General features: G+C 30.9%; 1 protein-coding gene across 4 annotated transcripts; it reads left to right on the top strand.

The window, feature by feature from the left end:
• Window positions 1-364: 364 nt before the first annotated feature.
• Y39E4B.10 (NR LBD domain-containing protein) lies at window positions 365-11,056 on the top strand (the record flags this gene model as incomplete). 4 transcript variants are annotated; one of them, NM_001379975.1, is made up of 9 exons in its annotated part: window positions 365-475; window positions 547-700; window positions 753-853; window positions 1,450-1,636; window positions 2,889-3,036; window positions 5,648-5,925; window positions 6,805-6,873; window positions 8,226-8,600; window positions 9,692-11,056. In NM_001379975.1, the coding sequence occupies 9 exons, from the start codon at window positions 471-473 to the stop codon at window positions 9,848-9,850; spliced, it is 1,476 nt and encodes a 491-aa protein (NP_001366819.1). The 4 variants fall into 4 exon arrangements, with proteins under 4 accessions (NP_001366819.1, NP_001366820.1, NP_001391143.1 ...); NM_001379976.1 differs by having other exon boundaries at window positions 5,642-5,925; window positions 9,692-10,477; NM_001404178.1 differs by lacking the exons at window positions 365-475; window positions 547-700; window positions 753-853; window positions 1,450-1,636; window positions 2,889-3,036 and having other exon boundaries at window positions 5,740-5,925; window positions 9,692-9,850.
• Window positions 11,057-12,933: the final 1,877 nt, after the last annotated feature.

Here is a 12,933-nt window from a genome sequence, read left to right as displayed (position 1 = left end):
CGATTATCGCAATATTCCACAATGTTGTGCAATTATAAAAAACAAGCTATATAAGCCTCAAATAGGCAGAAATAACTCGTTTTAAGTGAGATTTCAACAATTTCAAGTGCAATTTTAAAAATTCCCAATATTTTTGGTAATTTTTTTAGTTGAGAAAAGGCAATTTTCGACGGAAAATCATAAATTAAGGTAAAACTTTAGATTTTACATAATTAAAGTCTGAGTTTTCAACAAAAAACAAATAAAAAATTGCCTAAAAACCCTAGAAAACCAGAAAAATAGGCTGAAAAGCTACATGTGGCGTGTAAAAATACTGAAAAAAAAAGAGTACAGTGGAGCGCGCTTGCTTCGCGGCTTCTCTGCGTCTCTCGATTTCGCATAGTCTCTCCATGTCGCCATGACGAAGAAGTGCTCGGCTGAACATTAATTTTTCCAATTTTCTACTATTTTTCTGATTTATTGATCTCAAAATGAGGTAATTTTTTATTTTTTTAATTTAAAATTCGCAAAATTTATCGATAATTCATTAAATTTTCAACCTTCCAGCAACGAAAGCAGTGAAACCATGACAAAAAAAGAGGAAGAAGCCGAAAAAAAGATTGAAATTCAAATCGAAGAGCACATTAAATTATTTGAGGATCCAACAGCGTCTTTCGAGGAGAAAATGAAGATTCTCGTGAAAGTTCCGACCGAATTACAGGTTTTTGAGTGCCCGGAGCGGTGAAAAAATGCGAAAAATCGAAAAATTCCAGCATAATCTTCTAAATCGAGAGCGCTCCGATCGGTTATTCGCCAGTATTCCAATTGAGATGTTTCAGAGGATTTTTGAGCCAATGCATGAAGAATATGCCCAGTAAGATTTGGATTTTCGGGGGAAAAATTGAATTTTTCATTTTTTTTTTGCAAGAAAAACGCAATTTTTGAGTTTAAAATGCAAAAATGTATCGATTTTCACTTAAAAAATGGTAAATATAGATCATTTTTAATGTTAAAACCGCGCAAATAAGCTCCTAAAACAAGAATTTCTGCCAAAAACTGTAAAACTTGTAGTACGAAATCCTAAAAACCGTTTTAAAGATTTTTGATCATTTTTCTGTGTATTTAATGACTAATAATTGCAATTTTTCATATAAAAATCGATTAAAACGACAAATTATCCGGTTACCGCAATGACTTTTATCAATTTTTTTTTAATTTCCAATTTTTCATCGGAGAGAAAACGCGCTCCATTGCAATCCTCCGAAAAAGTTCGCAATAGAGCGCGATTGCAGAAAATCTGAAAAAAATACAGTTTTTGGCAAAAAAAAACCCGAAAATTTAAGCTAATAAACTGCGAAAAATGGAAATTACTACGAGTTTTCAAAAAAAAAAAATTTTTTTTTCAATTTCTTAAAAAATTCTTTAAAAATTTTCCAAAAAAAAATTTCCAAGAAAAAATTTTTTTTCCAGCGCTCGACCAATTCTCATCCACATTCTGTCGTTCCTATGCCAATGCACATCTCCAGAAGTTCATTTAAAATTCAAAATTCTCATGGAAAATGTGATAAAATCAGTTGCTCCGCGAGGAAATAAGGCTGAAATGAATAGTACTGTCTATAACGATATGTCACTTATTGTGGCGGTTTGGGCGAATACGGTAGGCGGTTTTTTTGTAGGAAAAACCTGAAATTTCTGCGATTTTTAGGCCAAAACTACGCTTAAAAAATTAGAAAAAAAATTTCGATTTTTTTTTTAAAAGCGCGAAAATTCGCCATTTTCCTTATTCTTCTGCAAAAAAGAATGGACAAATTATGACGCCTTTTTGGTCTCGAAACGACAAATTTTTGCTATATGCGAAAAACAGTGCGCCTTTAAAGATTACTGTACTTTCAAATTAGTGTTGCAGCGGAAAATCGATTTTTCATAGTTTTCCTTTAAGTTTGTTTAAGTTTTGCAAAAAAAAAGAGGCGGAGCGTAATTTCGCAACCCTGCAGCACGGGTTTTCCTAATTTTTCGCCGGTTTTCACTTTTTTCAACGAAATTTCGATTTTTCCTTTTTTATTTTTTTTGAATATTTTACTAAATTGAATATAAGTTTAATTCGAAAAAAAAATTAAACAACAAAAAAATCGTAAATTTTATTGGAAAAAATCAAAACTGGTGAAAAAAGAGTAAAAAACCGTGCCACAGGGTTGCAAAATTTCGCTCCGCCTATTTTTCTATGCGATGCAGCTTTTTTGTTGCAAAATTCGATTAATTTGTAAGAACACATAAACTGAGAGAAAACCCCATTAAAAATCGATAAAAATTCAATTCCGCAGCATGAAAATTTTTAAGCTACAGTACTCTTTTAAAGGCGCACCCCCTTTTAACAAAAATTTGTCGTGGCGAGTCCAAATTTTCAGAAAAAATTTTTTTTTTCAAAAATTAAGAAAAATTGGCGAATTTTTGAGCTATTTTTCAAAAAATCGAAAAAAAATTTTTTTTCTTAAAATTAAGAAAAATTGGCGAATTTTTGAGCTATTTTTCAAAAAATCGGAAAAATTTTTTTTCCTAAAATTAAGAAAAATTGGCGAATTTTTGAGCTATTTTTCAAAAAATCGGAAAAAAATTTTTTTTTCCTAAAATTAAGAAAAATTGGCGAATTTTTGAGCTACTTTTCAAAAAATCGAAAAAAAAATTTTTTTTCCTAAAATTAGGAAAAATTGGCGAATTTTTGAGCTATTTTTCAAAAAATCGAAAAAAAAATTTTTTTCCTAAAATTAAGAAAAATTGGCGAATTTTTGAGCTATTTTTCAAAAAATCGAAAAATATTTTTTTTCCTAAAATTAAGAAAAATTGGCGAATTTTTGAGCTATTTTTCAAAAAATCGAAAAAAAAAATTTTTTTTTTAATTTTTAAATTTTCAGCCCGGAGAGGGAAAATATGTATACGAGCTTCTTCGTCACACGACAAATTTCTTTGCGGCACAAAAGCAAAGCTTGGATGTCGGACAATTTTTGCTGAGCATTCGAATGCTGCTCGGCAAAATCTATCAAATTGCACCGATGGAGAGACGTATGTTTTTTTTTTCGAAAATTTAGAATTTTTTGCGATTTTTACCCCTATTTTTATCAATTTTTTATTCGATAAAATTTCCGCAACTACAGTAATCTTCAAAGATGTCGTGCCAAGACCAAGGCTATTTTTATCTCAAAAAAAAATTGATTTTAATGAAAAAAAAATTAACAAAAAAAAAGTATTTCTCAAAAAAAAACACTGATTTTGATGAAAAATTGTTTTAAAAATCAAATTAAGTTAAAACTTATCAACAAAAAGTGATTCTTTTTCCGAAAATTCCACTTTTCTGTATTTTTCAGGGAAAAATAGGAAAAAATGTACCAAAAAAGATAAGGACACTATAGAAAAATTGTTTTAATGAAAAAATTCGAAATTTTTTTGTAAAATATAGAAAAAATATCGAAAATTATAGAAAATTTGTCTTTCACAAAAATAAATTGATTTTGATGGAAGTTTTTTTTTCAAAAATAAAACATTATGCGAAAAATAGGAGGAAATTTAAAAAAAACGTTGGTAATTTCTCCAAAAAATTCAAAAATTATTATTTAAGAAATGTAGAAAATTATAATAATACCACAATGACCGAATATCATGATTAAAAAATTCAAACAAATTTTCTAAATTTTATATGATTTTTTGAAAATTGAAAAAATCTCAGTTTTTGCCTAATTCCTATTTGAATTTCCGCCAATTGGATTTGTTCGATGGAGCGCACTTGCACGTTTTTAAATTTATTTTATATTATTTTTTGTTATTTTCCACTAATTTTTAATGTTTTCAGGTTCGAAATCGTTTAAAATCGTTACTTTGTCATTTTTACGCCTGTAAGCTTGCTTTTTAATCGGAAATTTGCATTTATTTTGACTTTTTCTTTAGAATTCAAACAAAAATACACCGAAAACATTAAAAATTAGTGGAAAATAACAAAAAATAATATAAAATAAAGTTAAAAACGTGCAAGTGCGCTCCATCGAACAAATCCAATTGGCGGAAATTCAAATAGGAATTAGGCAAAAACTGAGATTTTTTCAATTTTCAAAAAATCATATAAAATTTAGAAAATTTGTTTGAATTTTTTTTATCATGATATTCGGTCATTGTGGTATTATTATAATTTTCTACATTTCTTAAATAATTATTTTTGAATTTTGTGGATAAATTACCAACGTTTTTTTTTTAAATTTCCTCCTATTTTTCGCATAATTTTTTATTTTTGAAAAAAAAAACTTCCATCAAAATCAATTTTTTTTTTGTGAAAGACAAATTTTCTATATTTTCCGATATTTTTTCTACTTTTTACAAAAAAATTTCGTATTTTTTTCATCAAAACAATTTTTCTATAGTGTCCTTATCTTTATTGGCACATTTTTCCTATTTTTCCTTGAAAAACGCAGAAAAGTGGAAAATTATTTTTTTTTGTTTGGAAAAATAATCAATTTTTGTTGATAAATTTTAATTTAACCAGCCGCGCGGCCCCCGACTTTTTTGAGAAAATACATTAGATATACGGTGTCTATCGCGGACCTCGATCGATGTCTGCTGCGCATTTAGCATAAGGTTTCCCAAAATGATTACACTGCAACTTTTTCCTCACGAGGGGCGAGGAAAAGTGGTTTCTAGGCCATGGCCGAGGGGCCGACAAGTTTCATCGGCCATTTATCTTGCTTTGTTTTCCGCCTGTTTTCTTTCGTTTTTCACAGCTTTTTCCTGTTTTTTCTTATTAAAACTGATAAATAAATATTTTTTGCAGATGCTAAAACAATTTCCAAGTAAAAAAATTATGTATTCAGTGGGCAAGCAGCGGTGAAAGTGGGCAATGTAAAATGATGGATTACGGGAATACAAAACCTAAACTTTTTCTGAAACATGATACATATGCTGCTTAAATGCTGAGACTACCTGATTTTCATAACGAGACCGCTGAAAAAGTTTTGAGGTTTCCACAATTCAACTTTTTTGGTGAAAAAGTCGAGATTTTCGCACAAAAAGTTGAATTGTGGAAACCTCAAAACTTTTTCAGCGGTCTCGTTATGAAAATCAGGTAGTTTCAGCATCTAAGCAGCATATGTATCATGTTTAAGAAAAAGTTTAGGTTTTGTATTCCCGTAATCCATCATATAACATTGACCACTTTCACCGCTGCTTGCCCACTGAATACATTTTTTTTTACTTGGAAATTGTTTTAGCATCTGCAAAAAGTATTTATTTATCAGTTTTAATAAGAAAAAACGGGAAAAAGCTGTGAAAAACGAAAGAAAACAGGCGGAAAACAAAGCAAGATAAATGGCCGCTGAAACTTGTCGGCCCCTCGGCCATGGCCTAGAAACCACTTTTCCTCGTCCCTCGTGAGGAAAAAGTTGCAGTGGATTAGAGATCAAACTACATAGTGACGGAACGACACGCGTTTTATATATAGTAAATTGATTTGATTTTTAAAACAATTTTTCATCAAAATCAGTGTATTTTTTGAGAAATACTTTTTTCTTGGATAATTTTTTTAAAATTTCCATAATTTCCTTTTTTCATTAAGACCATTTTTTGACATCCTTAATTTAAAGCAAAAATCCCCAAAAATTCCCCAAAAAAAAACCGCTCCCATAAGTTTCAGCGGAACTATTCGACAATCGTGGCTGGCCAGTCGGTATTCTAGCCGTTCTCCGATGTCTTCTACAAGAACGACACGAGAAATTCTCAAAAGAAATGCGTGCTCTGATGTGGGATGTGCTCAGCTCGATGACTAAATTGGGAGGAATCGCCTGGTTCAACATTGATAAGACGTTTGCGAAGATGGCAATTCAGATGAATCATGTTGAAATGCAAATGTCGCTTCATGATCCTCAGAATTTGGATGTTCTTCAGTTTTGCAGGCATTTGAGGATATTGGAGGTTAGGACTTTTTTTTTTTGAAAAAAAAAAATTTCAAAAAAAAATTTAAAAAATCAAAAAAAAACTTTTTTTGTTTTTTTAATTTAAAAATACGTTTAAAAAAATAAATTTTCGAAAAAAAAATCATTGTTATCAGAAAATTTTTACTTTTTGGAAAAAAAAAACTCAAAAATTTTTAATTTTTTTAAATATTTTCAAAAAAAATTATTATCATATTCGAAAAATACGTTTCTTCAATTTTTTTTATATTTCGAAAAAAATCCTGTTAGTTTTCAATTTTCAAAAAAAAAAAAAATTTTTTTAATTAAATTTCAGAACAAAAAAGTTTTTCAAGAAAAATCTATTTTTCTTCCTAATTTTCAACAATTTAGTTTTTTTTTGTTGAATAAAACAAAGCTTTTTCTAATTTTCAAAAAATGCTAAAAATTATTTTTATTTTCAAAAAAATTTCAATTTATTTCAATTGTCAAGAAAAATCAATATTTTTTATTAATTTTCAAGAAAAACGTTAATTTTTCGAAAACGTAATTATTTAAATTGTTAGGAAAAATCAATTTTTTCTAACTTTAAAAAATCAAATACTTTTTTTCAATTTTCCAAAAATAAAATTTTCAATTTTTTAATCAAAAACGTTTTTTTTTCAATTTTTAATTAAAATTTTTTCTATAATTTTTTGAAAATTAGAAAAAATTGATTTTCAAAAAAATGTAGATTAAAAAAAAAAATTAAAACAAGACTTTTTTCTAATTTTCAGAAATAATTTTCATTTTTGTCTAATTTTCAAAAAAAAACTAATTTTTTGCAAAAATTGTTTTTTTTTGTTTCCAAAAAAAAAAAAAGCAAAATTTTTTTTTTCAATTTTCAAAAAAACTGTTTCAGCTCTACACCAACGCAATCTGTGATAGCGAAATGTTTGGAGAGGATGGAATGGAGGTTATCCCACATACGGTAGGTTCAAAGTTTAAAAAATATTATAGAGGCGCAAAAAAATCAATGGGGCGCACTTTTTTTTTTAAGTTTATAAATTATTTTTTATCTTTCCGCCGAATTTTTTTCGTCAATAAATTCGAAAAATAATTAAATTTTCCCGAGTTGTATTTAGAGAATTTTCATTTTGCGAAAAAAAAATTCTGGGATGTCTCTGAAAAAATCATATTGCGATCACGCTCCAATGCCAAATGCCTCGCCGCCATTTTTTTGGGTCTCGTTAGATATTTCGCGGCAAAACCCGGAAATTCAAATTTTTTGGTAGAGATTCGCCGGTTTTCGCGCATTTTTCGTTGTTTTAATTTTGAAATGTAAGAGTTTTTTGCAGAACTAGGCCATTTTGACTCGTAGATTTACGACGCGTTGCGTGTCGCGTCGCGGCTCGATTGTAAAACTAAATGTATTTGTCCGTGTGGAGTACACACGACTTTCCCACGCATTGTCCGGCTTGTCAATGGAGCGCGAAAAATTCAATGAGGAAGGCCAGAACTACCCGTGTTGGGAATTTCAAGAATTTTAGTATAAAATAATTAAAAATAACGAGAAAAGTACTAAAAAACCGGAAAAACCAACTAAAAACGTAGGAATTTACGCTTTTGCCGCCAATACCTAACGAGACCCATGCTATGAAGGCGGAGCATTTCGCATTGGAGCGCGATTGCAACGCAGTAACACGTATACACGGTAGCACAGATACTTCATAGCATGGGTCTCGTTAGGTATTGGCGGCAAAAGCGTAAATTCCAACGTTTTTAGTTAGTTTTTCCGGTTTTTTAGTACTTTTCTCGTTATTTTTAATTATTATACTAAAATTCTTGAATTTCCCAACACGGGGTTCTGGCCTTTATTTTTTGCGTTCCATTGACAAGCCGGACAACGCGTGGGAAAGTCGTGTACTCCACACGGACAAATACATTTAGTTTTACAATCGAGCCGCGACGCGACACGCAACGCGCCGTAAATCTACGAGTCAAAATGGCCTAGTTCTGCAAAAAACGATGGATTGGTTCATGATACTCAAAATCGATTTTGCGATGCATATAAGAAATGACCGCGCAATGAAATTATCTATCTTTATTATTGTGATGAATTTTCGATTTTGTACTTCCTGGCCAAGTTATGCACGTTTGTTCGGTGGAGCGCGTTTGCACCCATCTAGCAACTGAACCACCACCGTGTATATTCAATATTTTCCCTAAATTTAGCTGTATTTTAAACCAGAAACTCAATTTTTAGCTAAATTTTCACTTTTTTACATCGCGTTTTTGGTTTTTTGAACCATTTAAAAGCGAAAATTAAATTGAAATTTCCAGGTCGGTGATTCGACGAAATTCATTCTCCTCTTCTGGGTCGAAGCTTATCTCCAGAAAATTCAAATTCCAACTCAAATGTCTCTTTCAATATTCAATTTTGCCGTCTTCCTATTTTGCCATGAAGAACTTGCAATAACGGAGGAAAAAGTACGGAAACACATTGGAGAAGTCATGTTGGATACGGCATTTACTGTACTTGAAGAAGCATCCGAAAGTGATTTACGCGGAGAAGTTGGGCAGCTATTCAGTGATATTTTGGAACGACTTGCCGAACTGGAGGTTTTGAACGAACGTGTTCCGCTGTTTTTGATGAAATATTTGGATAAGATTCGATGTGCAGAAGATTATGAAGGATGGAAGGGACGGGTTATTGATGTACGTATTACGTGTGACCACAAAATTCTGAGAATGCGTATTGCACAACATATTTGACGCGCAAAATATCTCGTAGCGAAAACTACAGTAATCCTGTTTAAATGACTACTGTAGTTGATTTACGGGCTCCAATTATTGAAATTAATTTTTTTTCGAATAGTGATAGAATAGCGGTATTCAATTTTCATTAGTTTCTTCGCATTGTTTTATCATTTTATCGATAAATAAATCATTTTAATACATTCGAGCCCGTAAATCGACACAAGAGCTACAGTAATCATTTAATGGATTACTGTAGTTTTCGCTATGAGATATAGTTATATTTTGCGCGTCAAATAAGTTGTGCAATACGTATTCTCAAAATTTTTTTTCTCGCATGATGATAATTAAAATACAAAATTAAATAAAAAACACGGTTTGCGCAAAAAGTTGAAAAAACTTTCTAAAAATCGATATTCGAGAGAAATTCAACTTTTTTAAATCAAATTATGTTTTTGTTCATGAAAAAACATAGAAATATCTCTTAAAAATATAAGAATTACCAAAATTTAAGCATTGTTTAATTATTCTTTTTTTTTTTGCAAATATTGAAAAACGAAAAAATCTCATTTTCCGGAAAATCGAAAAATCGGAAAAAAAAGTAAAAAAAAAACCAAAAAAAAAATCAATTTTTTAATTATGTTTAAAAACGAAGAAAAATGACCAACATTTCAGCTATTTCTCGAATTTTTTTAGAAATATTGAAAAAAAAGAAAAGTAACTAAAAATGTTCGATTTTAGAAAAAAAAAAACGTCAATTTTTCGATTTTTTAAAATCGCAAAAAATAAGAAAAATTACCAAAATTAAAGCTTTGGAAATATTGAAAAAAAAACAAAATTTTCGGTTTTTCCGTTTTTGTTAAAAAAATATTTTTTTTGCTGAAATGGTTGAGTTGCACCTTTTTGCTAATTAAACTCTGAAATTTTGCAAAAAATTGTCCACTCGGAGTACACACGACCTTCCTTAGATGCATTGAAAAATACAAAAATTGATGTTCTAAAAACATTTCCAATAATATTTCGAAACAAAAAAAAATTCCCCCAATTTTCAGTGCAAATGCTGCATAATGGATCTCCGCGGACGTGTCGATTGGTACAGTGTGAAAACGCTCAAAGAATCCCGCCAACTTCTTCCAAAATTCACAGATCCAGAGCAACACGAACTTGGACAGCTATTCACGATTTTCGACAAATTACCTCGTGTCAACTAGAAAAATTTCCCCAAATATTACTTCTCCAAATAAGTTCCGGGTCAAAAATCATAACTTTTTTTGCCTTTTATAGATTTTTTTGAAACTTTGGGAATTTATGTTATCAACTATGACCTTTCATTTTGAAATGGTCACAAAATTTTTTGACCACCCGGAGTGCCCTAACTCGAAGCCATTTTTTCAGGCATTTTTCTGATCTCGCTTCTTTGCAGCTTTGAACTAAGGTTTGTGTGCGGATTTTACTTTGTTTAGAATACATCGTAAGAAATCAACAAAAGTTTGGAAAAAATTCGTCCAAAAACATTTTTTTTGGTCGGTCGTCAAAAAAACTTCAAATTTTTTTTTTCGAAAGTTTTTGATTTTTAGTATAAAAATGATGTGTGCAAACTATTTTTAAACATACAAAACATTTGAGTTTGAAATTTGGATCTTGAGAAATACTCAAAAAACTCAAAAATTCTTCGAAAAAATTATGTTTTCTATTATCAAAATAAAACATTTTTTGACCACCGACCAAAAAAAAATTTTTGGACGGATTTTTTCCCAAACTTTTTTTGTTTTCTTACAATGTATTCTAAACAAAGCAAAGTCCGCACATAAACCTCAATTCAAAGCTGCAAAGAAGCGAGATCAGAAAAATGCTTGAAAAAATTGGCTTCGAGTTAGGGCACTTGAGATGGTCAAAAATTTTTGTGACCATATCAAAATGAAAGATCATAGTTGATAACATAAATTCCCGCAGTTTCAAAAAAATCGATAAAAGGCGAAAGAAGTTATGATTTTTGACCCGGAACTTATTTGGAGACCTAAAATTATAGAAAAAATACGAACGCGACAAAAATAAACAACGACGCAACGACACTCCGCTATTTTTAAGCCCCGCCCACGATTTCATTTGCACTGAAATGTGGCGGCCGCAGTGCAAATGAAATCGTAGAGGCGGGGCTTAAAAATAGCGGAGTGTCGTTACGTCGTTGTCTATTTTTGTGCGATCGTATTTTTTCTATAATATTGCATCTGAAAATCTCTTGAAAATCTCATGTCCACTCGGTTTCTCACTCTTTCTCTTTCAAATCCATTTCTTTTTACCTACAACATTTCTGATCTCTTCCCCCAATTTTTTGTCCATTTATTTACCTCGATTTCCCCACTGAAAAAATTGTTGCCAAAAATTGTTCTTATTTAATAAATCTCCTTTTAAAAAAAGCTTGGTTTCTAAACATGGTCCCGAAAAAAAAAGACGTGGTTGCTACGGGCAATGAAGAGAGCAGGGCCTTTTTCGTTTTTAAATTTTTTCGAATTTTTCCAAGCTCTCTTGGCAGGCTTAGCCGAAATCTCAAATTTCTAGATAAAAAAAACGAATTTTGAAATCAAAATGCAATCGCGCTCCAACGCCAGTGTCCCATTTTAGCTTGATCTACGAAAAATGCGGGAGAAGTACTCGTGGACAACTGGAAGTTAAATTTTTTTTCAAACGATTTTACAGTTTTTCGCCTGAAATGATTGCTTTTTCACGGGTTTCTGGCTCGACCCCCCTCTCCAAAATTTTGGAAAATGGCGGGAAAAAATATTTGAAATCGCAAGAGGAATTTTCACGCAGCGCGTTGAAATAGTGTATGCATTTGCGCGTGATGGTGTTTGCACAAAATACACCGAGGGGTCGAGCCAGAAACTCGTGCTTTTTGTTAATTTTTTTGTAAAAAATCAATAAATATCGTTCTTGGAGTTCACAGAATTCAAAACGACGCTTTTTGACAGGAAGAACTCAGTAATTTAGGAAAAAAGTGACCGTGTTAGAATTATTAATGAACACTTTTAAATTTCCAGTTTTTTCCGCCAATACATTACGAAAAATTGTAGCATTGGAGCGTGACTGCACGTTGATCTCAAAATTCAAATTTTTGTGGCACCATAATAGCAAAAATTATATTACAAGAACTCTAAATTCTGAGAATGCGTATTGCACAAAATATTTGACGCGCAAAATATAACTATATCTCGTAGCGAAAACTACAGTAATTCTTTAAATGACTACTGTAGTGCTTGTGTCGATTTACGGGCTCGATTTTTTGAAATTAATTTATATCACGGGGTTCTGGCCGTCCTCATTGAATTTTTCGCGCTCCATTGACAATCGCCTGCCGGACAACAATCCGGACTCCACACGGACAAATACATTTAGTTTTACAACTAAAATCGAGCCGCGACGCGACACGCACCATAAATCTACCCCAGATGTGACCGAGCCAAAATGGCCTAGTTCGGCAAACTCTTCCATTTTAATTTATGAGGGAAGCCAGAAATCCGTGTTTTTTGAATTTAATTTATTTTCGAATACTTTTTTTATTTGTTATTTTGTAATTTTTTGCTATTTTCTAATTTTTTGCTTAAATTTAATCAGCTCTACAGTAGTTAGTTAAAGAATTAATGTAGTTTTCGCTACGAGATATAGCTATATTTTGCGCGTCAAATATTTTGTGCAACACGCATTCTCAGAATTTCGAGTTCCCGTAATATCCTGTTGGTTTAAATATAACGAGAAAATAAATCATCGAGGCAAAATTTGATGATCAAACATAAACAACGAACTTGCCAAAGTATTATATGACTGTTTTTGATTCTTTTTTTCCAATTTTGTTTCCACCAGATTTTTGATTTATAGGTTATCGAGTAGCGGTTCAATTTTTTTTTTTGAATTTATGTTATGCACTAAAAAAGGTGACTATAAAATTATTTTTTCCAACAATTTTTGTTTCTGTTCTCACATAAAGTACAATAATTTGTTGGCTGTAATAATCCTCAAATGAGACTCCGCCTTTGAAAAATATGTTTTCAGTGCTTCTGCTCGAGAACTTTTGGAATTTGTGGCAACTTTCCAGAAATTTTCCGAAATTTCCAAAAACTTATCGAACTCTCCAGAAAATCCCTTCAAAAATTTCTAGAAAATTCCAAAAGTTTTACGAGTTTCCCAAAAATCTCCAGTACCTAAAATTTTTTAGAAGTTTTTTAAACTTTCTAAAGTTTAAAAAACTTTAGTCCGAACTTTGTCCTAAATCTCCGGAACTTTCCAAAAATCACAGAAA

Source organism: Caenorhabditis elegans, chromosome III (genome assembly GCF_000002985.6).
Source record: "Caenorhabditis elegans chromosome III".
Lineage (NCBI taxonomy): Eukaryota > Metazoa > Nematoda > Chromadorea > Rhabditida > Rhabditidae > Caenorhabditis > Caenorhabditis elegans.
Note: the sequence above shows the minus strand (reverse complement) of the source record. Positions and strands in the feature narration are given on the sequence as shown.